The 26,229-nt window shown below is 48.1% G+C and overlaps 1 protein-coding gene across 1 annotated transcript in view; it reads right to left on the reverse strand.

Annotated features, from left to right (window-relative positions):
• Positions 1 to 534: 534 nt before the first annotated feature.
• LOC140398170 (intelectin-1a-like) overlaps positions 535 to 26,229 on the reverse strand; it is a 71,693-nt gene continuing 45,998 nt past the window's right edge. The window contains exons 4-7 of the mRNA XM_072486517.1: positions 25,427 to 25,585; positions 24,163 to 24,283; positions 6,113 to 6,216; positions 535 to 1,004 (exon numbers count right to left, since the gene is read on the reverse strand). Of these exons, the coding sequence (XP_072342618.1) occupies positions 852 to 1,004; positions 6,113 to 6,216; positions 24,163 to 24,283; positions 25,427 to 25,585 (537 nt within the window). The 3' untranslated portion in view covers positions 535 to 851. The remainder of the gene's footprint in view (positions 1,005 to 6,112; positions 6,217 to 24,162; positions 24,284 to 25,426; positions 25,586 to 26,229) is intronic.

Genomic DNA, 26,229 nt, shown 5'->3' on the forward strand with positions numbered 1-26,229 from the left:
GTTTGACTCTGGGTTGTTGGCAGATGGAGGTTTTTATGATAAGGTGCAGGCGGCGATTAAGGAGTATGTGGAGTTGAATCATAATGGGGAGGTGTCGCTGGCCATTTTTTATGAGGCACTGAAGGCAGTGGTCCGGGCGAAATTATTTTGTTTACGGCTCTTGCGGATAAGGAAAGGAGGGAGGAACATGACCGTCTAGTGAGCGAGATAGTGGAGGTGGACAGGGAATATTCGAGGGTGCCCACCGTGGAGGAATTGCCACATAAACAGAATGGCCTAAATTTTCCAGCCTTTCCCAATGGCGAGATTTTCTTGTCCCGTCAATGGCAAATTCCCCGGCGGCAGAGTGTGCAAAACCCTGGAAACACCAGTGGGATCAGAAGATCCTGCCTCCAGCCAATGGCAGGTCACCTCCGCCAATGGAAAATACGTCAGCCAATCTCCTGAAAACATTCCTGAGAGGCCTTCTTGTACCAAGTAACTAAATGTTATAACCTGAATGACACAGTAATATTTGAAAACAAACTCACACGGTTAGCATTTGCAATTCCAGTTTATTGAGAGCCTGTCAGGAATCTGATGAAAGTCATTCAGGAATTCAGCGTTAAGAAAAAATGATTGTCAGAAATCCCTGGTATGATCAGTGATTAATAAAATATTGCCCTTACACCAAGTATTAAGTGTTGTAAATTGGCCCCTTCATTAAATATCGGGATTATGGGAATTTCTGTTTGCAGAAGAGGAGCGTTATAACAAGCCAATTTAAAAAAATATCTTAAATGCTAAATGCTTTATGTTGCATTCAATTGTCAGTGTACTAGCAAGTGACACACATGACGATGTGGCTTGTGTTAACGGTAGAAGATCAGGACAACTGCTTCTGAGATTGCCTTAGTTGCACTCCACAAATTTCCTGTTCCATGACCATTCCAGTCAAATGCTGTGAAATCTCCACACTGCCTTGGCGAACTCTCGGGAAAGTATCCTCCACCTCCAAAACAGACCTAGACATAGATAATTTGAAATATCTTAACAGTCAAGTTCAGCGACATCCCGATGGGCAAACGCACCCAGTTACTGTATTATTGAGGCATAGGCTGAACTGTGTGTCATGATATGTACATTGACTGGGATGTAAAGGGTTAACAGGTTAATGATAATAATTCATGCCACTCGAGGGAAGCACAGACCAGTCAAATATATATCGTATAACTTGGGGATTCTGGGATTAGAAGATTAGATAGTAAACTTATTAGATAGTGGGGTGTGGAGAGAGCAGTTGTATCCTTGAGAGTTCTGTAAATTAGAGATTGCATAGTTTTATACAATAACCTTCTACATTTAGGAATGTGAACGAATCTTAGTTAGTAGCGTAAATAAATTTATAGGTTTTTTTGAGCTTTGAGTTCTTTATTCAACACTACGCTTCTGAGCAATCCGAGTAAAGCAGAATAGAGAACACAACATGGTACCAAGAATGGTACTAGAGTAGATTAGGTTCAGGGAGAAACAAAGAATCTCCATTCGAAGAAAAAAAAAGTGCAAAAAAAAAAATCTCAACCAGACTCCCGGTAGCAACAACCCGCAGCAACAAAAGGAGAGATACCCAGCCGAAGTGTCATGGAAGGTCTGCAGTTTCCAAAGGCATTCAGCATATCGGGTAAAGTAGATGTTAACTGGAAAATATTCAAACAAGAGTTTGAACAATGCCTCTCAGCCTTAAAACTCGAAATGGTCAGTGAAAAGCGAAAGATTGCGCTGGTACTGAATTGGGCTGGACCGCTGGCCATCAAATTGTATTACTCATTCCACTTTGAGAATGAAGTTGAAAAAAATAGCTTTGAAGTGGTCATTAAAATATTTGATCATCATTGTAAGCTTAAAGGAAATTAAAACCTCAGTAAACAACTGCAAAATAAACAAAAGATAATGCTGGAAGATTCAAACAGGGGCTGGTTTAGCACAGTGGGCTAAATAGCTGACTTGTAGTGCAGAACAAGGCAGCAGCACAGGTTCAATTCCCGTTTCAGCCTCCCCGAACAGGTGCCGGAGTGTGGCGACTAGGGGCGTTTCACAGTAACTTCATTGAAGCCTACTTGTGACAACAAGCGATTATTATTATTATCAATTAAAATTTCTCATGTGAGGGAAGAATCTAAAAGTAGAAGAGCCGAAACATTGAATCAAAGTGAAAAAAAATTTGCCTCCGTTCAAACTGTGGCGTAGTTAAAAATTCATTGCGCTGGAAAAGAAGACCAATCTGCGCAAGCACACCCGAAAAAAACGCGCGCTTCAGAAGTGGGACATTTCAGACATGCGCAGTGAAAGAAAAAATGCGCAATTCAGATTCTGAATGTTCTGTGCATGTGCGGGACCAGTTTGCACATGCGCACTTTGAAAAAAGATGCAATCTGGAAAAATACCGTTCTGCGCAGAGCAGAGAATTGTGCACGCGCACTTGAAAACAGAACGCACTCAGGACGTTGATCGATTTGCGCATGCGCTATGCATGTTTGCGCATGCACTCTGGACGACGATCGATTTGCGCGTGCGCAATGCATGTTGGCACATGACATCACGGACGTGATGATGTTAGAATGTTGTGGACACGCCCACTTAACAAGTTTTAACGGCATAAAACGTAAGTTGTTTTTTACCTCGCAAGGCAGGACATTGCCTGAATTTGAACAAACAGCTCAAGAAGGTTTTTGCAGTACTATGGAACAAAATGTTTGCAGCATGCAACAAGAAGAAAATGTTAACAAATCTAAAACTAAAGATGATAAATCCTACATTGCAGAATATTACTCAGATATGGCAGAGATATTCGGGTTAGATAATTATTGTGTTAGCAACAGGATTAAAAAGTGAAATACCACTACTAAAGGTAGCTGAATCCAATACATTGATGGAATTTCATAGCATTGCTGCATCGGATAGCAGTAACCGGACAAATGAACAACCAGAAGAAGAAGATTATGAAGGTCTATCTTGCGCAGATGACACGCAAGAAAAATACTATAAAAGTCTATCCACTGTATTTGCCAGTAAGTACAACAGTGAGGAAACAGATAATGAGCAACAACAAAAAGACTATGAAGGTTTTTCCACTTTATTTGCGACTAGTGATGAAGTGATCACAAGTAGCATACAAGCTGTGCAGGGCAAAAGCGAGACTGACAGATCTCAGCTGGACTACAACAAAAGAACATGGCAATCAGAGTGCAACAATGAATGAATCAATTGAGAACACATCAATTGTGAACAACCTACAAGAAAATGACATCTTGGAGAAGTTGATGCCAGATGAGAAGCACCAAGAGCTCAAGAGTACTTTGGATCATCCAGAAGGGACTGATGTCACAAAGCTCAATGATGCACCAGATCATCCACAGGAACCTGAGATCATAAAGTGCAGCGAAACATCAGACAATACAAAGAACATTGATACTAAAATGTTTGAAAATGAATCAAACAATCCAGAAGGAACAGATCTTGAGCACACAAGTGCAACTACGGAACACCAGGCTTTACACAGAGGTGTAGCTCTGAATCTGAAGGACATTGAGACTGCATAGTCTAATGCAATGGCAAGAAAGTGTTGAAACTTGCAGTCATACTTGCCAGACCATAAAGTCTGGAAAGCAATCCAGATGGCAGCCGAGCAGGGGACTGCACGACAGTGTGTGAAGCACACAGGTTGAGGTTGAACAAGCAAATGTGTGTGTAGACAATACAAAATTCATGCACAATGGCACCAAAGTCAGGAAGAACAGGACATTAAGTCATCCTAACAAATTTAATGAGCTCGTATTTGCTCAAAGACCGAAAAGCAAACTAGTTTTTAGGGCAAAGGACACACAAACTCGACACCACAAACACAGAAAAAAGACCATGTCAGACAACAAACAAGTTTCAACCAAACACCTGATCAATTTGGACTGATGACTTGGTACTTCAACACACTACCCAGTGAAGACTGAGTACAGACTCAAATTGTGGACTCTAAAAAAAGTTGTTTAAAAATTGTTAACTAGTACTCAGTTACTTGTAATGAACAGGCAATGATGTTGACATGAGGGGCGTCATTCTCCGACCCCCCGCCGGGTCGGAGAATGGCTGTTGGCCGCCGTGAATCCCGCCCCCGCCAAAGTCTCCGGTACCGGAGATTGAGCGGGGGCGGGAATCGGGCCGCGCCGGTTGGCGGGACCCCCCGCTCAATTCTCCGGCCCGCATGGGCTGAAGTCCCGCCCAGAAATTGCCTGTCCCGCCGGCGTAAATCAAAGCTGGTATTTACCGGCGGGACCAGGCGGCGTGGGCGGGCTCTGGGGTCCTGGGGGGGCGCGGGGCGATCTGACCCCGGGGGTGCCCCCACGGTGCCCTGGCCCGCGATCGGGGCCCACCGATCCGCGGGCGGGCCTGTGCCGTGGGGGCACTCTTTCACTTCAGCCTCCACCACGGTCTCCACCATGGCGGAGGCGGAAGAGACTCCCTCCACTGCGCATGCGCGGGAAACTGTCGGCGGCCGCTGACGCTCCCGCGAATGCGCCGCATTTCCGCGCCAGCTGGCGGGGCACCAAACGCCATTTCCGCCAGCTGGCGGGGCAACAAACGCCATTTCCGCCAGCTGGCGGGGCGGAAATCCCTCCGGCGTCGGCCTAGCCCCTCAATGTTGGGGCTCGGCCCCCAAAGATGCGGAGCATTCCGCACCTTTGTGCCGGCGCGATGCCCGTCTGATTGGCGCCGTTTTTGGCGCTAGTCGGCGGACATCGCGTCGTTGGGGGAGAATTTCGCCCATGTTGTAGAAATATCCAAATGTCTTTGAAAAAAGGGGATGTCATGATATGTATATTGACTGGGATGTAAAAAGTTAACAAGTTAATGATAATGATTCATACCACAAGAGGGAACCACAGAACACTCATATATATATCATGTGATTTGGGGATTCCGGGATTAGAAGATTAAGAAGACTGGATAGTAAAAGTATTGGATAGCGAGGTGTAAGAGAGAGAGCAGTTGTATACTTGAGAGTTCTGCAAGTTAGATATAGCATAGTTTTATACAGTAACCTTCTACTTTAGGAATGTGAACGAATCTTAGTAGTGTAAACAAATTTATAATTTTGTTTGTTAACAAAACTTTGTGTTCTTTATTCAACACTATGTATCTGAGCCATCCAGGTAAAGCAGAATAGGGAACACAACACTGGTCTGATCAAGAAAGCTGCAGGCAAAAGCAGGAGGAGTTTGTTAATCCCATTTGGGTTGGGACAGTGTTTGGTTAGAAAGAGGAAATTAGCATGGATCGTCTCCTGGTCCTTGGACAGTGATCTTTGCTGTAAAGTCTGTGTTTAGATTGTCCATTGCCTTTCCTTAATGTATATTTGCTCACCCATACACCCACTTGCATTCTTCGGTCTGTGCGCATTCAGGACCCTAACCTTCCCGCTGCTTGCCATTTTAACCACATGTCTGTTCTTGGCCTGCTGCAATGTTCCAGTGAAGCTCAACGCAAACTGGAGGAACAACATCTCATCTTCCAGTTAGGCACGCTACAGCCTTCCAGCCGGAACATCGAATTCAACGACTTCAGATGATCAGCTCTACCCCACATCGACCCATTTGTTTTCATCCCATTTCATTTTTACTGTCTTTTACCATTTCTTTATTTCTTAATATATTTTTAATTCCCCCTCCCCAATCTTATCCACCTTTCCTTCACCTTTCTCCTCTTTGCTTCCCCCTTCCTTCCCCCCACATCTACAGTTCATCCTCTGATGTTAGTTTCCCTGCTGTTTGACCTTTCACATCTTTTGTTCTCTCTGGGGGACTGCCATTAGCACTCTTTCCCCTTGGTTTCTGTGGCCATTAGCACCCGGTTTCCCTGGGTTTCTGTGGCTGTGACTCATCTTTCATTCTCACTGCATAGTATAAATATTTCCCACTTTCTCTGTCTGTTAGCTTTGACAAAGAGTGATCGGACTCGAACGTTATCTCTTTTCTCTCCCTACAGATGCTGCCAGACTTGCTAAGATTTTCCAGCATTTTTTCTCTCACCTGCTTGCATTCATTCCTTTATCATCCCTCTCTACAGCAGTCCCCTTACTTACATGTTCTGGATTGCATGCTTTGTATTTCACTCCAGAACACATGGCTAGTGCTGCCTTTTCATTGTTGAACACCCTGAATTGCACAAAGCCAGGGTCAAATTCACCTGCAAACACACAAAAGAAAATCACAAAATTATTTAGATATAGAAATTAGGCTTCTATGGCTCTGGATGTCACACTTCAATGGATTATCATTGCAAAAAATTAATAGGATCGATATTTGAAAACCATTTTGAATAATACATAGAATCCCTACAGTGCAGAGGGAGGCAATTCAGCCCATCAAGTCTGGATCGACCCTCCAAAATCCCCTATCCTATCCCCATAACACCACCTAACCTACACACCTCTGAGGCAATTTAACAGAACATAGAACATTACAGCGCAGTACAGGCCCTTCGGCCCCCGATGTTGCGCCGACCTGTGAAACCACTCTAAAGCCCATCTACACTATTCCCTTATCGTCCATATGTCTATCCAATGACCATTTGAATGCCCTTAGTGTTGGCGAGTCCACTTCTGTTGCAGGCAGGGCATTCCACACCCTTACTACTCTCTGAGTAAAGAACCTACCTCTGACATCTGTCCTATATCTATCTCCCCTCAATTTAAAGCTATGTCCCCTCGTGCTAGACATCACCATCCGAGGAAAAGGGCTCTCACTGTCCATCCTATCCAATCCTCTGATCATCTTGTATGCCTCAATTAAGTCACCTCTTAACCTTCTTCTCTCTAACGAAAACAGCCTTATGTCCCTCAGCCTTTCCTCATAAGGGGCGTCATTCTCCGACCCCCCGCCGGCATGGACGGGCCGAAGTCCCGCCCAGAAATTGCCTGTCCCGCCGGCGTAAATCAAAGCTGGTATTTACCGGCGGGACCAGGCGGCGTGGGCGGGCTCCGGGGTCCTGGGGGTGGCGCGAGGCGATCTGACCCCGGGGGGTGCCCCCACGGTGGCCTGGCCCGCGATCGGGGCCCACCGATCCGCGGGCGGGCCTGTGCCGTGGCGGCACTCTTTCCCTTCTGCCTCCGCCACGGCCTCCACCATGGCGGAGGCGGAAGAGACTCTCCCCACTGCGCATGCGCGGGAAACTGTCGGCGGCCGCTGACGCTCCCGCGCATGCGCCGCATTTCCGCGCCAGCTGGCGGGGTACCAAACGCCATTTCTGCCAGCTGGCGGGGCAACAAATGCCATTTCTGCCAGCTGGCGGGGCGGAAATCCCTCCGGCGTCGGCCTAGCCCCTCAGTGTTGGGGCTCGGCCCCCAAAGATGCGGAGCATTCCTCACCTTTGGGCCGGCGCGATGCCCGTCTGATTGGCGCCGTTTTTGGCGCCAGTCGGCGGACATCGCGCCGTTGGGGGAGAATTTTGCCCAAGATCTTCCCTCCATACCAGGCAACATTCTGGTAAATCTCCTCTGCACCCTTTCGAATGCTTCCACATCCTTCCTATAATGCGGCGACCAGAATTGCACGCAATACTCCAAATGCGGCCGCACCAGTGTTTTGTACAGCTGCAACATGACCTCATGGCTCGGAAACTCAAACCCTCTACCAATAAAAGCTAACACACCGTACGCCTTCTTAACAACCCTCTCAACCTGGGTGACAACTTTCAGGGATCTATGTACATGGACACCGAGATCTCTCTGCTCATCCACACTGCCAAGAATCTTACCATTAGCCCAGTACTTTGTCTTCCTGTTATTCCTTCCAAAATGAATCACCTCACACTTTTCTGCATTAAACTCCATTTGCCACCTTTCAGCCCAGCGCTGCAGCTTATCTATATCCCTCTGTAACTTGTAACATCCTTCCGCACTGCACAACTCCACCGACTTTAGTGTCATCTGCAAATTTACTCACCCATCCTTCTACGCCCTCCTCCAGGTCATTTATAAAAATGACAAACAACAGTGGCCCCAAAACAGATCCTTGTGGTACACCACTAGTAACTGGACTCCAGTCTGAACATTTCCCATCAACCACCACCCTTTGTCTTCTTCCAGCTAGCCAATTTCTGATACAAACTGCTAAATCACCCTGAATCCCATGCCTCCGTATTTTCTGCAGTAGCCTACCGTGGGGAACCTTATCAAACGCTTTACTGAAATCCATATACACCACATCAACTGCTTTACCCTCATCCACCTGTTTGGTCACCTTCTCAAAGAACTCAATAAGGTTTGTGAGTCACGCCCTACCCTTCACAAAACTGTGTTGACTATCTCTAATCAAATTATTCCTTTCCAGATGATTATACATCCTATCTCTTATAAACCTTTCCAAGATTTTTCCCACAACAGAAGTAAGGCTCACTGGTCTATAGTTACCGGGGTTGTCTCTACTCCCCTTCTTGAACAAGGGGACGACATTTGCTATCCTCCAGTCTTCTGGCACTATTCCTGTAGACAAAGATGACTTAAAGATCAAAGCCAAAGGCTCAGCAATCTCCTCCCTAGCTTCCCAGAGACTCCTAGGATAAATCCCATCCGGCCCAGGTGACTTATCTATTTTCACACTTTCTAGAATTGCTATCACCTCCTCCTTATGAACCTAACTGAACCTTCATGTCTCATCTTTACATAAGCCTCCTTCTTCCTCTTGACAAGTGTTTCGACTGCTTTAGTAAACCATGGTTCCCTTGCTCAACCACTTCCTCCCCGCCTGACAGGTACATACTTATCAAGGACACGCAGTCGCTGTTCCTTGAACAAGCTCCACACTTCCATTGTGCCCATCCCCTGCAGTTTTCCTCTCCATCCGAGCCATCCGATGCATCCTAAGTCTTGCCTCATCGCATCATAATTGCCTTTCCCCAGATGTAACTCTTGCCCTGCGGTATATACCTATCCCTTTTCATCACTAAAGTAAACATAATCGAATTGTGGTCACTATCACCAAAGTGCTCACCTACCTCCAAATCTAAAACCTGTCCTGGTTCATTACCCAGTACCAAATCCAATATGGCCGCGCCTCTCGTTGGCCTATCTACATACTGTGTCAGGAAACCCTCCTGCACACATTGGACAAAAACGGACCCATCTAAAGTACTCGAACTATAGCGTTTCCAGTCAATATTTGGAAAGTTAAAGTCCCCCATAACAGCTACCCTGTTGCTTTCGCTCCTATCCAGAATCATCTTTGCAGTCCTTTCCTCTACATCTCTGGAACTTTTCGGAGGCCTATAGAAAACCCCTAACAGGATGTCCTCTCCTTGTCCATACTACCTCAGCAGATGAGTCCTCATCAAACGTCCTTTCTGCCACCGTAATACTGTCCTTGACTAACAATGCCACCCCTCCCCCTCTTTTACCACCTTCCCTGAGCTTACTGAAATATCTAAACCCCGGCATCTGCAGCAACCATTCCTGTCCCTGCTCTATCCATGTCTCCGAAATGGCCACAACATCGAAGTCCCAGGTACCAACTCATGCCGCAAGTTCACCCACCTTATTCCGGATGCTCCTGGCATTGAAGAAGACACACTTTAAACCACCTTCCTGCCTGCCAGTACACTCCTGCAACTTTAGTTTGGCCAATTCCCCTAACCGTCATATCTTTGGACGAGACTGGGCTAAAATTCTTTGGCCTCCCGTTGCAGGGTGTTTCTTGGCAGCGAGAGGCTGCCTGTCGTTGGCTGGCAGTGGGATCTTCTGGTCCCGTCATTGTCAATGGGATTTCCCATTGAATACACCCTACGCTGCTGGGAAACCCATGGTGGGGGTGCACCATTGGCAGGACAGGATGATCCCACTCATCATGTCTGCTCTTATTGGATTTACACACAAACATACCAATTTGGAGCAGGAGTGGCCACTTGTTCCTCGAGCCTGCTCTGCCATTCAATAAGATTGTGGCTGATCTGATTGTAATCTAAACACCACGTTCCCACTGACCCTGATAACCTTCCTTGTTTATCAGGAATCTATCTAACTCTGCCTCAAAAATATTCAAAGACTCTGCTTCCAGTTCCATTTGAGGAAGAGAGTTCCAGAGACTGAGACTTTGGGAACTATGATTTTCTGCCAGCTGCATATTTGAGCCAATGATGTGTCTATTTAACCATTTCCACACAGGGATCAGTGGGCTTAAAGGAAACTCCAGTTTACAGCCAAACCGGAAAATAAAAGCAAAGTAATGTGTTTGTTGGCGATCTGAAATAATAAAAAGAAAGTGCTGGAAAATCTCAGCAGGTATGCGAACATCTGTGGAGAGAGGAACATTGGCCGCAATTTAAGGCCGTTCCCACTGGCGGGATCTTCCGGTCCTGCTGACGGTGAACCCCCGTCGCGGTTATCCCGGCAACAGGAGTCGTCTAATGGGAACGCTGTTGACAGCGGCAGGATCAGGTGATCTTGCCTACGGTCAATGGCGGGCTGCCAGGAAATTCTCCACAGGCTGTGGCAGCATCTATGGAGAGGTACAACGTTGTTCCGGTCTGTGACCTTTCATCAGAATATCTGCTTCTTCTTTGTAACTTTGAAGGGGTGGTGATATAAGTCCAAGTTGTGATGTGATGAGGGGTGTCCCCACACACTTATTGCCCTTTTCCTTTGAGGTGGCAGAAGGTATCGATTTGGAAGGTACTGTCAAAACAGTTTGAAAGGTGCTGCAGTACATCTTGCAGATAGTGCACAGTAATGGTACTCTGATTGGGGAGAGCATTTTAGAAGGTGGATTGGCACCAATGAAGTGGATGGTTTTGGTCTTCATCATGTTGAATTTTTTTACTGTTATTGCAGCTACACCCAGCCAGGTAAGTGGAGAATATTCCATCACATTTGTGAATTGTGCCTTGTGACTGGTTAGAAGAGGTGGAGAAGCTATTAGGTATCAAGAGGCCGGCCACTCACCAACGAATACCGAGCCTCTGAGCAGAACTAGAAGCAGAGACATTTAGTGGCTTGTCCAGTTCCATTTCTGGTTAATGGTGACACCCAGGATGATGCCTTGGGAACCATAGAATTCCTACAGTGCAGAGGGAGGCCATTCAACCCATCGAGTCTACACCAACCCTCTGACAGAACACCCTACCAACACCCCACCATACCCCATTACCCCATAGCCCCACCTAACCTGCACATCTTTGGACACTAAGGGACAATTTAGCATGGCCAATCTATTTAACCTGCGTATCTTTGGACTGTGGGAGGAAAGCGGTGCACCCAGAAGAGACCCACACAGACACGGGAGGAAAGTGCGAATTCCACACAGTAGTCACCAAAGGTAAGAATTGAACCCGGGTCCCTGGCGCTGTGAGGCAGCAGTGCTAGCCACTGTGCCGCCCAATTGAACAATGTTAATGTCATTGAATATCAAGGGGAGGTAGCGATGCTCTCTGTGTGGAGACTATCATTCATAGATTCATAGAATCCCTACAGTGCAGAAGGAGGCCATTCGGCCAATCAAGTCTGCACCGACCCTCTGAAAGAACATCCTACCTAAGATCAGGCTCCCACCGTATTCCTGTAACCCAGTAACCCCGCCTAACCTTTTTGGACATTAAGGGGCAATAGAGAATAGCCAATCCACCTAACATGCACATCTTTGAACTGTGGGAGGAAACTGGAGCACCTGGAGGAAACCCATGCAGACATGAGGAGAACGTGCAAACTCCACACAAACAGACAGTCACCCAAGGCATGAATTGAACCCGGGCCCCTAGCGCTGTGAGGCAGCAGTGCTAACCACTGTGCCGCTCTTGCATAGCACTTGTATGTCATGGATGTTATTTGCCACTTACAAACCTAGGTCTAGATATTGGTCTGGTCTTGTTAGATTCCATCTGATGGTTGTTGGGTTTAGGTTACTTTCCTGAGAAAATCCTGCAGTGAATCCGCTGAAGCTGTCTTCATTGACCTCCAACAACTACAGCCATTTTTCTTCATGCTATTCATGGCCAGCCAAGAAAGAGGTTTCCCCTGATCCATATGAACCTCAGTTTTAGTGGGACTCTTGATGCCAGATTGGTTAAACACTGATACAAAAACAAAATGCCCTCTGTTGGTTGGAGTCATACCTGGCACAATGGAAGATGGTTGTGGTGGTTGGAGGTCAATCATCTCAGCTCTAGAACATCACTGGAGGAGTTCATCAGAGTTAATGTCCGAGACCCAACCACCTTCAGCTGCTTCATCAATGACCTGCCTTCCAACATAAGGGGCGGGATTCTCCAACCCTACCCCGGGTCGGAGCATCGCCGGGGGCTGGCGTGAATACCGCCCCCGCCGGTTGCCAAATTCTCCGGCACCGGATATTTGGCAGGGGCGGGAATCGCGCCGCACCGGTCGGCGATGGGCTGAAGTCCCACTGCTGGAATGCCTGTTCCGAGAATCAAGCCACCTCTCTTACCGGCGGGACCAGGTGGCTCGGGCGGGCTCCGGGGTCCTGAGGGGTGGGTGCGGGGTGATCTGGCCCCGAGGGGTGCCCCCACAGTTGCCTGGCCCGCGATCGGGGCCCACCGATCCGCAGGCAGGCCTGTGCCGTGGGGGCACTCTTTTCCCTCCACCTCGGCCACAGCCTTCACCATGGCCGACGCGTAAGAGACCCCCCCACCCGGCCATGCACGGGGATGAAGTCAGCAGCTGCTGACGCTCCCGCGCATGCACGGACTTCCGCCGGCCGGCGAAGTCCTTTCGGCCCCGGCTGGCGTGGCGCCAAAGGCCTTTCCCGCCAGCTGGCGGCGCGCCAACCACTCCGGCGCAGGCCTAGCCCCTCAAGGTGAGGGCTTGGCCCCTAAAGGTGCGGAGAAATCCGCACCTTTGGGGTGGCCCGACGCCGGAGTGGTTCCCGCCACTCCATCCCGCCGGGACCCCCCTCCCCGCCGGGTAGGGGAGAATCCCAGCCAAGGTCAGAAGTGGGATACTCGCTGATGACTGTAGATTTTTCAACATCATTTGGGACTCCTCAGATACTGAAATAATCCATGTCCCAGTGCAGCAAGACCTGAACAATATCCAGGTTTGGCTGACAGGTGGCAAATAACATTCGTCCCACACACGTGCCAGGCAACAATCTAACCATCACCACTTGATATTCAATGCCCATTGGCATTCCCATCATATGGGTGGCATGGTAGCACAATGGTTAGCACTGTTTCTTAACAGCTCCAGGGTCCCAGGTTCGATCCCCAGCTTGGGTCACTGTCTGTGCGGAGTCTCCACGTTCTCCCCGTGTTGGCGTGGGTTTCCCACAGGTGCTCCGGTTTCCTCCCAAAATCCAAAGACGTGCAGGTTAGGTGGATTGCCTATGCTAAATTGCCCTTAGTGTCCAAAAAGGATAGCTGGGACTTCCGGTGGTGGCCATGGAGTGAGTGGACGCAAATTTTGTGGCTCCCGCTTGTGGTGTTATTGTTGTGGCCTTTGCCCCGGTATGTAACAGAAATTCTGGAGGAAAAAGGCATAGAGGTGAGAGCAGAAGAGAGTAACCCCTAGTTCATGGAGTGGAGGACCCAGAAGTGCCTGGAAAAAAGCAAACCAGTTGGCAGAGTCGGGTGTGGAGCTGGCAACGCACACGGAGATGGCGGATGGGCAGGGGCAGGGGCCGGCCCTGCCGGCCCAGTGGTCGATGGAGCAGTTGGTGAGCTTTTTGAATGAGAAGTTCACCCAGCAGCGGAAGGAAAGTTCGGAGGACCTGGCCCGGGCGGTGGACTCGATCAAGGCGGTTGTTGAGCGCATGGAGACGAGACTGACGACCAAGGGACAGGCGATCCAGAGGTTGGAGGAGCAGGCAGGGGAGCATGAGGGACAGACAACCTCGATGGCAGTGGAGATGGGACTGATGCAAGACCAGCAGAAGCGACTGCTGGAGAAAGTGGAGGACCTGGAGAACCGTTCACGTAGGCAGAATATCCAGATTGTGGCTCTGCCGGAGGGGAGCAAAGGAATGGATGCTGGTGCGTACATTGGGAAGATGCTGGAAAAGCTGCTTGGGGAAGGTGCGTTTGACCGGCCATTGGAGGCGGATCGAACCCACAGGGCGCTGATGCGCAAGCCCCAGGGGGGGCGAGCCACCAAGGGCGATGGTGGTACGGTTGCATCGGTTCCTGGATAAGGAACGTATTATGAGGTGGGCCAGGCAATGCAACTGGGAAGGTGGTCAGATCTGTGTGTACCATGGCCTGGGGGCAGAGCTGGAGAAGAGGAGGGTGAGCTTTAATAAGATCAAGTCGGGCCTATACAAGAAGGCGTAAAGTTCGGACTACTGTACCCGGCTCGCCTATGGGTGACCTATGGGGGCTGGGAGTTGTACTTTGGCTCACCGGAGGAGGCAGTCCACTTCATGAAAGCGAATGGACTGGCAGGAGAAGGAGGACTTTGGTGTTCGGGTTTCTTTCTTTTTTTGTTTTTCGGTTTCTTTTGGGGTTAGGCTGATTTACAGTTCTTTGTTAAGGGATGAGGGGTGGGTCTCTGTGTTTGGACCTTGGGAGGGATTGTTTGTTTGTTTTTACTTCTTGCCTTAGTTTTCATTGTTTGCACTAAGAGCGGGGGAGGGGAATCAATGGGGAATAGGATGTTAGGCGCCATGGGCGGGAGCTGCCAGGCTAGGTGGGCGGGCTAGTTCACGGAAGCAAAGTGGGGGGTGGGCTAAAGATCTATTGGGGCGGGGCGGACTATACTGCTGACAGGGAGGGGACTTTCAAATTGGAGGAGGAGTTGGGTTGATGACGGTTGTTACCCGAGGGTGGGCCAGTGGTGGTGCGGGACATGGGCTGAAGACTGGCCTCGGAGAGGCTATGGCTGATCAGCAGAGGAGGTGGGCATGGTGCCCCCCAACCAGGCTGGTCATGTGGAACATTCGGGGACTGAATGGGCCAGTCAAAATGGCCCGTGTGTTCGTGCACTTGAGGCAACTGAAGGCGGATGTGGCCATGTTGCAGGAGACACATATGAAGGTGGGGGATCAGATTAGGTTCAGGAAGGGATCGGGGTTAGACTTTAGAACAAGGGGAGTGGCGATCTTGGTTAATTATCGGGTGGCATTCGAGGTGGGGAATATAGAAGCGGACCCGTGGGGGGATAGATATGTTATGGTTAGTGGGTAGCTGGAGGGAATGGCCGTGGTGTTGGTAAATGTATATGCCACGATCTGGGATGATGTGGAGTTTGTGAGACAGTTACTGGGGAAGATTCCGGACCTAGAATCACATCAACTGATTATGGGGGGAGATTTCAACACAGTCCTTGATCAAGGTTGGACCGGTCGAGTTCTAGGTCTGCCATGTGCATAAGGTGCATTCCCGGATAGACTTTTCAATTATGGATAAGACGTTGCTGGCTGAGGTGGTAGATGCTGAATATTCAGCAATAGTGGTGTCAGACCACGCCCCTCACTGGGTGGACTTGCAAGTTAGCAAAGGAAAGGCCCAGCGCCCACAATGGAGGTTGGATGTGGGGCTGTTATCAATTGAGGAGGTGTGCGAGCGGGTGAGAGAGGCCATTCAGAGATATATAAGGATCAATGATACGGGTGAGGTTTCGGCCGGGGTGATTTGGAAGGCACTGAAGGCAGTTATCAGGGGAGAATTCATCTCAATTTGGGCCCATAAGGAGAAAGCTGAGTGGGTGGAGTTAGACAGGCTGGTAGGCAAAATTTTACAGTTGGAGAGGAGGTTTGCGGAGTCTCCGGATGACGGGCATCTGAAGGAGCGTCAGAGACAGCAGCTGGAATTTGGGCTCCTGTCCACAGGTGAGGCGAAGGGACAGCTGAGGAGGGTAAAGGGGACGGTGTATGAATATGGGAAAGAAGCCAGCAGGATGTTGGCGCATCAGCTGAGGAAACTGGAGGCAGGCGACGAGAGAGATTGGGAAAGTGAAGGATACAGGGGGGAAGGTGGTTCTGGATCCGGCGGGGGGGTGAATGATGTGTTTTGGAAATGTTACAGTAAATTGTATGAATCGGAAGCCGGGGAAGAGGGGATGAAGTGATTTCTGGGGGTGGTGGTTGGAGTTCCCGAGGATAGATGAGGAGTTGGTGGAGGATCTGGGAGCCCCAATTGGGCTTGGGAAGGTTCTAGAAGGGTTGAGGGCGATGCAATCGGGCAAAGTCCCGGGACCAGATGGATACCCAGTTGAGTTCTATAAAAAAAATTCCGGGCTATTGGGGCCACTTTTGGTAAAGCTTTTAGTGAGTCAAAGGAGCTGGGAGTGCTCCACCCAACATTGTCGCAGGCATTGATTTCCCTTATCTTGAAATGAGATAAAGATCTGGAGAGCCGTATAGGCCAATCTCACTGCTAAATGTGGATGCAATATTGCCGGTAAAGATCTTGGCCACACGGATAGAGGACTGTGTTCTGAGAGTAATAGGGGAGGACCAGACGGAGCTTCTTAAGGGGCGACACCTGACGTCCAACATTAGGCGGCTCCTTAATGTAATAATGATGCCTGCGGAGTTGCGCGAGGTCGAGGTGATGGTGGCCGTGGATGCAGGAAAAGCCTTCGATCAAGTGGAGTGGAAATATTTGTGGGATGTCCTGGGAAGGTTTGGGTTTGGACAGGGATTTATGGATTGGGTCCGGTTGCTATATAAGGCACCGGTGGCGAATGTAAGGACAAACCAGGTTCGATCGGAATATTTTAGCCTGTGTCGGGGGACGAGGCAGGGGTGTCCACTCTCTCCACTACTGTTTGCCCTGGCCATAGAGCCTTTGGCAATGGCGCTGCGAGCATCGAACATTTGGTGGGGGATAGTGAGCGGGGGTTGGAACACGGTCTCGCTCTATGCGGATGATTTGGTCCTTTACGTAACGGACCCGTTGGGGGGATTGCAGGAATTACGGGGATATTGGAGGAATTTGGCCGATTCTCAGGTTAGAAACTGAATATGGGAAAGAGTGAAGTTTTTGCGATTCAGGCAAGGGGGCAGGAGAGGAGACTGAGGGCCGTTCAAAGTGGTGCAAGGGAGTTTTTGGAACCTGAGTATTAAAGTGGCAAGGGACTGGGATCAGCTTCATAAACTAAATTTGGTCAGGTTGATTGAGCAGACGAAAAGGGACTTCCGAAGGTGGGACGTGCTCCCGCTGTCATTGATAGGGAGAGTACAGACTGTGAAAATGACAGTCCTCGCGAGATTGCTGTCCGTTTTTCAGTGTCTCCCAATTTTCATCCCTAAGGCACTTTTTAGGAAGATGAATGCGGCGATCTCGGGTTTTATATGGGCCTAGAAAGCCCCGCGGGTGAAGAAGGTCCTACTTGAGCGGGGGCGTGTGGAGGGAGGTTTGCCCTTCCAAACTTTATTAATTACTACTGGGTGGCTAATATATCGATGGTTAGGAAGTGGGTAGTGGGGGAGGGGTCGGTGTGGGAGCGAGTGAAGGCAGCATCTTGCAAGGGCACGAGTCTGAAGGCTTTGTTAACGGCACCTCTGCCGTTCTCGCCTGCTCGGTACTCCACAAGCCCGATGCCAGCTCTGAGGGTGCGGGAACACTGGAGGCAGCACATGGGACTGGAGGGGGCATCGGTGTGGTCACCGATCTGTGACAATCACCGGTTCACTCCGGGGGGGCTGGACGGGGGCTTTAGGAGGTGGCAACAGGCACAGATTGAGAGATTTGGAGGTTCTTTCATTGAGGAGGGTGTCCCGAGTTTGGAGGAGCTAGAGGAGAACAAAGAACAAAGAACAAAGAAATGTACAGCACAGGAACAGGCCCTTCGGCCCTCCAAGCCCGTGCCGACCATACTGCCCGACTAAACTACAATCTTCTACACTTCCTAGGTCCGTATCCTTCTATTCCCATCCTATTCATATATTTGTCAAGATGCCCCTTAAATGTCCCTATCGTCCCTGCCTCCACTACCTCCTCCGGTAGTGAGTTCCAGGCACCCACTACCCTCTGCGTAAAAAACTTGCCTCGTACATCTACTCTAAACTTTGCCCCTCTCACCTTAAACCTATGCCCCCTAGTAATTGACCCCTCTACCCTGGGGAAAAGCCTCTGACTATCCACTCTGTCTATGCCCCTCATAATTTTGTATACCTCTATCAGGTCGCCCCTCAACCTCCTTCGTTCCAGTGAGAACAAACCGAGTTTATTCAATCGCTCCTCATAGCTTATGCCCTCCATACCAGGCAACATTCTGGTAAATCTCTTCTGCACCCTCTCTAAAGCCTCCACATCCTTCTGGTAGTGTGGCGACCAGAATTGAACACTATACTCCAAGTGTGGCCTAACTAAGGTTCTATACAGCTGCAACATGACTTGCCAATTCTTATACTCAATGCCCCGGCCAATGAAGGCAAGCATGCCGTATGCCTTCTTGACTACCTTCTCCACCTGTGTAGCCCCTTTCAGTGATCTGTGGACCTGTACTCCTAGATCTCTTTGACTTTCAATACTCTTGAGGGTTCTACCATTCACTGTATATTCCCTACCTGCATTAGCCCTTCCAAAATGCATTACCTCACATTTGTCCAGGTTAAACTCCATCTGCCATCTCTCCGAGGAGTTTGAGTTGCCAGAGGGGAATGGGTGCCGGCACTTACAAGTGCAGGATTTTGTTCAGAGGCAGGTCCCGGGCTTCCCTCGCCTTCCACTAAGGGGGCTACAGGATAAGGTGATATCAAAAACAGGGGTCGGGGAGCGAAGGGTCTCAAAAATATAAAAGGAACTGATGAAGTGGGAAGGGGTTCCAATAGGGGAGGTGAAGAGGAAGTGGGAGGAAGAATTGGGAGGGGAGTTGGAATCGGGTTATGGGAGGAGGCCCTGAGGAGAGTCAATGCATCCTTGTTGTGTGTCAGGCTTAGCCTGATCCAATTCAAGGTGGCTCACAGGGCTCATACGACTGTGGCCTGGATGAGCAGATTTTTTGAGGAGGTGGAGGACAGGTGTGGGGGAAGTCCTGTGAACCATGTTTTGGGCGTGTCCGAGGCTGAGGGTTTTTGGCAGTGATTTTCAGATGTCATGTCAGAGGTCCTGGAAGGGAGGGTGACTCCAAGTCCAGAGGTGGCAATATTTGGAGTGTCGGAAGATCCAGGAGCCCAAGGGGTAGAGAGGCCAACGTTTTGGCCTTTGCCTCCCTGGTGGCCTGGAGACTGATTCTGTTGGGATGAAGGGACTCGGAGCCTCCAAAGTCGGGGGTGTGGGTCAGTGACATGGCAGGCTAGAGGAAATTAAGTTTGCCTTAATGGGTTCATTATAGGGGTTCGCTCGGAGGTGGCAGCCGTTCATCGACTTCTTCATGGAAAATTGACCGTCAGCAGGGTGGGGGGGATGGAAGTGACAAATGAGGGTAGGAAATCTAATGAAAGGAAAACCGTGGGATGGAGTAGGTACATGGACCATGATAGTTAGGGTTTATGCTGGGGGTTGATGGGTATGTTAGTGTGGGTTTTTTGTGTGTGTTGGATCTCTTTGTTTAAAATGTTAAAATTATAAATGCCTGAATAAAATATTTTCTTAAAAAACCCAAAAAGGTTAGATGGGGTTACTGGGTTAAGGGGATGGGGTGGAGGTGTGGGTTTAAGTAGTGTGCTCTTTCCAAGGGCTGGTGCTGACTTGATGGGCCAAATTGTCTCCTTCTGCACTGTAAATTTTATGATTCTATGACTGAATTCCCCACTATCAACATCCTGGGTGTTACCATTGACCAGAAACACGAACTGGATTAGCCATATAATATTCTGGCTACCAGAGCAGGTCAAATCATGAAGCGAGTAACTCACCTCCTGACTCCCCAAAGCCTGCCCACCATCTACATGGCAGAGGTCGGGGGCATAATACAATACTTTCCTGGATGAATGCAGCTCTAACACTCAAGAAGATTGACACCATCTAGAATAAAGTAGACCGCATGATTGCTACCACTTCCACAAATATTCACTCTCTCCACCACTGACGAACAGCGACAGCCATGTGTACCATCTACGAGATGCACTGCAGGAACTCACCAATCTTCTTAGGCAGCACTTTCCAAAGCCATGGCCACTACCATCTGGAAGGACAGGAGCAGCAGACACCTGGGAGCACCTGGGAACTTACCCTCCAAGTCACTCACCATCCTGACATGGAAATATATCACCGCTCCTTCACTGTCGCTGGGTCAACATCCTGGAAAAGTTCAAATTTCCAGATCCCGGGATAAGAACAGGAGAGTAGGTGCAAGTGGATATGGGGGGGGGGGGGGGGAGGGTGAACAGCCAGCTGTCGTGGTGCACATAGGCACCAACGATATAGGTAAAAAACGGGACGAGGTCCTACAAGCTGAATTTAGGGAGCTAGGAGTTAAACTAAAAAGTAGGACCTCAAAGGTAGTAATCTCAGGATTGCTACCAGTGCCACGAGCTAGTCAGAGTAGGAATGTCAGGATAGATAGGATGAATGCGTGGCTCGAGAGATGGTGCAAGAGGGAGGGATTCAAATTCCTGGGACATTGGAACCGATTCTGGGGGAGGTGGGACCAGTACAAACCGGACGGTCTGCACCTGGGCAGGACTGGAACCGATGTCCTAGGTGGGGTGTTTGCTAGAGCTGTTGGGGAGAGTTTAAACTAATGTGGCAGGGGGATGGGAACCGATGCAGGAAGTTGGAAGGTAGTAAAACAGGGACAGAAATAAAAGGCAGTAAGGGGGAAAGTGTAAGGCAGAGAAGCCATAGTCAAAAATCAAAAAGGGCGACAGTACAAGGTACAGTGACTGAGGGGAGCTCAGTGAATAGGACAAGGAATACTAAAAGAAATAAAACGGGAAGTGAAAACATTAATGGTAAGCGACGCGGCAGGTTGTTACAGGAAGATATGGGTTCGACAACAAGGAAAATTAGGAGAAAGGTTAAGAGGAAATATAACTTAGGACAGGTTACTGATCGAGGTGTTAAGATTCAGAACAGAGGTAAAAAAGCCAACATACGTGTACTTTACCTGAATGCTCGTAGTATTCGGAATAAGGTAAATGAGTTGATGGCGCAAATCATCGTGAATGACTATGATTTATTGGCCATTACTGAAACATGGTTAAAGGATGGTCACGACTGGGAGTTAAATATCCGAGGGTATCAAACTTTTTGGAAGGACAGAGTGGATGGTAAGGGAGGTGGTGTAGCTCTGTTATTTAAGGATGACATCCGGGCAACAGTAAGGGATGACATCGGTGCTATGGAGGATAAGGTTGAATCCATTTGGGTGGAAATCAGGAATAGTAAGGCGAAAAAGTCACTGATAGGAGAGAGTAATCTATAGGCCACCAAATAGTAACATTATGGTGGTGCAGGCAATAAACAAAGAAATAACAGATGCATGTAGAAATGGTACAGCAGTTATCATGGGTGATTTTAATCTACATGTTGATTGGTTTAACCAGGTCGGTCAAGGCAGCCTTGAGGAGGAGTTTATAGAATGTATCGGCGATAGTTTCCTCGAACAGTATGTAATGGAACCTACGAGGGAACAAGCGGTCCTAGATCTGGTCCTGTGTAATGAGACAGGATTGATTCAGGATCTCATAGTTAGGGATCCTCTCGGAAGGAGCGATCACAATATGGTGGAATTTAAAATACAGATGGAGGGTGAGAAGATAAAATCAAGCACGAGTGTTTTGTGCTTAAACAAAGGAGATTACAATGGGATGAGAGAAGAACTAGCTAAGGTAGACTGGGAGCAAAGACTTTATGGTGAAACAGTTGAGGAACAGTGGAGAACCTTCCAAGTGATTTTTCACAGTGCCCAGCAAAGGTTTATACCAACAAAAAGGAAGGACGGTACAAAGAGGGAAAATCGACCGTGGATATCTAAGGAAATAAGGGAGAGTATCAAATTGAAGGAAAAAACATACAAAGTAGCGAAGATCAGTGGGAGACTAGAGGACTGGGAAATCTTTAGGGGGCAACAGAAAGCTACTAAAAAAGCTATAACGAAGAGTAAGATAGATTATGAGAGTAAACTTGCTCAGAATATAAAAACAGATAATAAAAGTTTCTACAAATACATAAAACAAAAAAGAGTGGCTAAGGTAAATATTGGTCCTTTAGAGGATGAGAAGGGAGATTTAATAATGGGAGATGAGGAAATGGCTGAGGAACTGAACAGGTTTTTTGGGTCGGTCTTCACAGTGGAAGACACAAATAACATGCCAGTGACTGATGGAAGTGAGGCTATGACAGGTGAGGACCTTGAGAGGATTGATATCACCAAGGAGGTAGTGATGGGCAAGCTAATGGGGCTAAAGGTAGACAAGTCTCCTGGCCCTGATGGAATGCATCCCAGAGTGCTAAAAGAGATGGCTAGGGAAATTGCAAATGCACTAGTGATAATTTACCAAAATTCACTAGACTCTGGGGTGGTCCCGGCGGATTGGAAATTAGCAAACGTGACACCACTGTTTAAAAAAGGAGGTAGGCAGAAAGTGGGTAATTATAGGCCAGTGAGCTTAACTTCGGTAGTAGGGAAGATGCTGGAATCTATCATCAAGGAAGAAATAGCGAGGCATCTGGATGGAAATTGTCCCATTGGACAGACGCAGCATGGGTTCATAAAGGGCAGGTCGTGCCTAACTAATTTCGTGGAATTTTTTGAGGACATTAACAGTGCGGTAGATAACGGGAAGCCAATGGATGTGGTATATCTGGATTTCCAGGAAGCCTTTGACAAGGTGCCACACAAAAGGCTGTTGCATAAGATAAAGATGCATGGCATTAAGGGGAAAGTAGTAGCATGGATAGAGGATTGGTTAATTAATAGAAAGCAAAGAGTGGGGATTAATGGGTGTTTCTCTGGTTGGCAATCAGTAGCTAGTGGTGTCCTTCAGGGATCAGTGTTGGGCCCACAACTGTTCACAATTTACATAGATGATTTGGAGTTGGGGACTAAGGGCAATGTGTCCAAGTTTGCAGACGACACTAAGATAAGTGGTAAAGCAAAAAGTGCAGAGGATACTGGAAGTCTGCAGAGGGATTTGGATAGGCTAAGTGAATGGGCTAGGGTCTGGCAGATGGAATACAATGTTGACAAATGTGAGGTTATCCATTTTGGTAGGAATAACAGCAAAAGGGATTATTATTTAAATGATAAAATATTAAAACATGCTGCTGTGCATAGAGACCTGGGTGTGCTAGTGCATGAGTCGCAGAAAGTTGGTTTTCAGGTGCAACAGGTGATTAAGAAGGCAAATGGAATTTTGTCCTTCATTGCTAGAGGGATGGAGTTTAAGACTAGGGAGGTTATGCTGCAATTGTATAAGGTGTTAGTGAGGCCACACCTGGAGTATTGTGTTCAGTTTTGGTCTCCTTACTTGAGAAAGGACGTACTGGCACTGGAGGGTGTGCAGAGGAGATTCACTAGGTTAATCCCAGAGTTGAAGGGGTTGGATTACGAGGAGAGGTTGAGTAGACTGGGACTGTACTCGTTGGAATTTAGAAGGATGAGGGAGGATCTTATAGAAACATATAAGATTATGAAGGGAATAGATAGGATAGATGCGGGCAGGTTGTTTCCACTGGCAGGTGAAAGCAGAACTAGGGGCCATAGCCTCAAAATAAGGGGAAGTAGATTTAGGACTGAGTTTAGGAGGAACTTCTTCACCCAAAGGGTTGTGAATCTATGGAATTCCTTGCCCAGTGAAGCAGTAGAGGCTCCTTCATTAAATGTTTTTAAGATAAAGATAGATAGTTTTTTGAAGAATAAAGGGATTGAGGGTTATGGTGTTCGGGCCGGAAAGTGGAGCTGAGTCCACAAAAGATCAGCCATGATCTCATTGAATGGTGGAGCAGGCTCAAGGGGCCAGATGGCCTACTCCTGCTCCTAGTTCTTAAGTTCTTATGTTCATTCTGTGGTGCAGGATGCCATGTGCAACCTTGTACTTCTCCATATGGAACGGCATTTGTAATCAGTATGCCCAAAAAACAATCCTGTTAACATCTCTTTGGCAAATTTTGTCTTTGTCCAATTGAAAGACATTTATTCCAACCGTGACTTTCACATCGATTGTGTGGCTGATCCTTTATGGATAACAGAACCTAAACGAGAAAACGCTTTGCTTTTTTCAAGCTTTGCACGGAGCTCGAGGCAATCATTTTAAAGGCACAGTGCTTTAATGCAAAATAAAGAGAACATTTTACATTTACCATGAGTATGAGGCCCATAAAAACTTTTTATCTTCTCCGCATTACCAAAGTCATAACTGATGGGACTTGAAGGTCCGTTATCACCTGGACATTTCCCTTTGTTGTATTCGACAGGGTATTGCTGAAATGAAGCATATTTTTCACAGATTGAAAGACTACCTTCACAGACTTGTCTTCCTATGACCCTCCTCTTCCTGTGCCCACTTCTCTGACTTTCTCCTAACTTAGCAATTCCCCCCTTACCAAGCAACATCTTCCTGCTGTAACTGTACAGGACCTTGGTAAAACCACATCCAGAGCACAGTGGGCAGTTTTGCCTCCCTTATTTGAAAAATGATATAAATGTGTTGGGAGCTTTTCAAAGGTTCACTTGACTCGTTGCTGGGATGAAGGGCTTACCTTTTGAAGGTTGCCACTCTTAAATACATCAAGGAATATTTTAATGAGAAAATACAATAATACTCTTTTAATATGCCCAATTGCCCTTGTTCGTGGAAGATTTTTAAGTTTGTGGCAGTGCAATTAAAATTTGTTGGAATTTTGAACTGTAGCCTGACCAACTCAGGCTTGAGCCCCTTTTAGATTCAATTTCCCAATTTCATGGGCTGGATTCTCCGATTTTGGGGCTATGTCTGCAGGATCCGTGGTGTTTTACATGAGAAACATCGGCGAGACCCCACCGATCCTCCGACTGGTGAGGGGCTAGCAGCGCACCATATAAAACGCAAGGCCTTCCCGATATAAAAGCCTGGAGAATTGCCAGGTCCACGGCCTCACATGCGCATGGCGATGATCTGCAAGCAGTCGTGCTGGACAACATTGCACTAACCCGACCTGCCAGATAATGCCCCCTCTGGGCACCCGCTCGCCAGTCCCGGGGCCACCCCCCACCAATCACCTCAACCCCCGTCGAAGCCCCCATGTCCAGCAGCACGGCTCCCGTCCAACTGTGGCGCTGCTGGACACAGTCCGCAGCCGCCAGGCCGGGTTCCCAACCGCTGAGACCATGAGTCAACCGCACGGTCAGGAACTCGTCCCATCGGGGACGGAGCATCAGGGTAGGGCCTTCAGGTAAGGTCCTGAGGCCGTTCCAATGGTGTGTGGCGTGCTCCTCAATGATGCCGTTTCGGAGCCCTGCTCCCATCGTAAAAAGGAATTCTCCGCCTGATCGCCGATTACAAAATCGCCGTCCGGGAACGAAGAATCTCACCACATTCCTTTTTCAAAAGTTACAATGAAATTGAGGCAATGCTGAAACACTCACTTTGAAAAGCTGGCACAGATTTCCCCCGTACCGTTGTAGGAAGTTGGTTTCAGTGTGATAGCGGAGGATTGCTGCATCTTTCCAGTTCCTTACGGGTGTGTCATTGGGCACGTGCCAAACAGATAGGTCTGAAGCCGTTATGTCGTAGTAACCTGGATTCTGTTTGGAAACAGACAGTCAGAGTAGAATGCAGGAGCATCAAAAGCATCAGTAACTAAGGGCGATCTCTTTAGAAAACATACTGCTGCAGAGTGTGGCGTTGATAATACGATCATAGGATGGCTACAGCATAGAAACAGACCAATCAGCCCATCATTTTCATGCCATCTCTCTGAAAGAACACATCAGTTATCCTCCGTCCACCACCCTCTCATCAGAGTCCAGTATATATTTTCTCTTCAGGTGTTTATTCAATTCCCTTCTGAAAGCCACAATTGAATCTACCTTCCCCGCAGTCTCTGGCAGTGTGTTCCAGTTTCTTTTTTTAAACATATTTTATGACAAACATGCATCAAAACAGGTTTCAACACATAAACACCCTGGGAAACATACTTCCCAGCAATCAACAATATGGTCTGTACAAATTTTTCCCCCTTTTTCACGCTTCCCACCCCCAGCGACGAAACAGCTCCTCAAACACGGTTGTGTTTCAGTTTCTAACCACTTGCTGTGGAAAAAGCTTTTCCTCATATTGTTTCTGTTGCCAGTCACCTAAAATTGTTGTTCTCTGGTCCTCAATCCTTCTGCCCAAAGGGACAGTTTCTCCCTATCTACTCTGTCCAGAGGCCTCATGATTTTCAACA

The sequence above is a fragment of the Scyliorhinus torazame genome, chromosome 2, assembly GCF_047496885.1.
Source record: "Scyliorhinus torazame isolate Kashiwa2021f chromosome 2, sScyTor2.1, whole genome shotgun sequence".
Classification (NCBI taxonomy): Eukaryota; Metazoa; Chordata; class Chondrichthyes; order Carcharhiniformes; family Scyliorhinidae; genus Scyliorhinus; species Scyliorhinus torazame.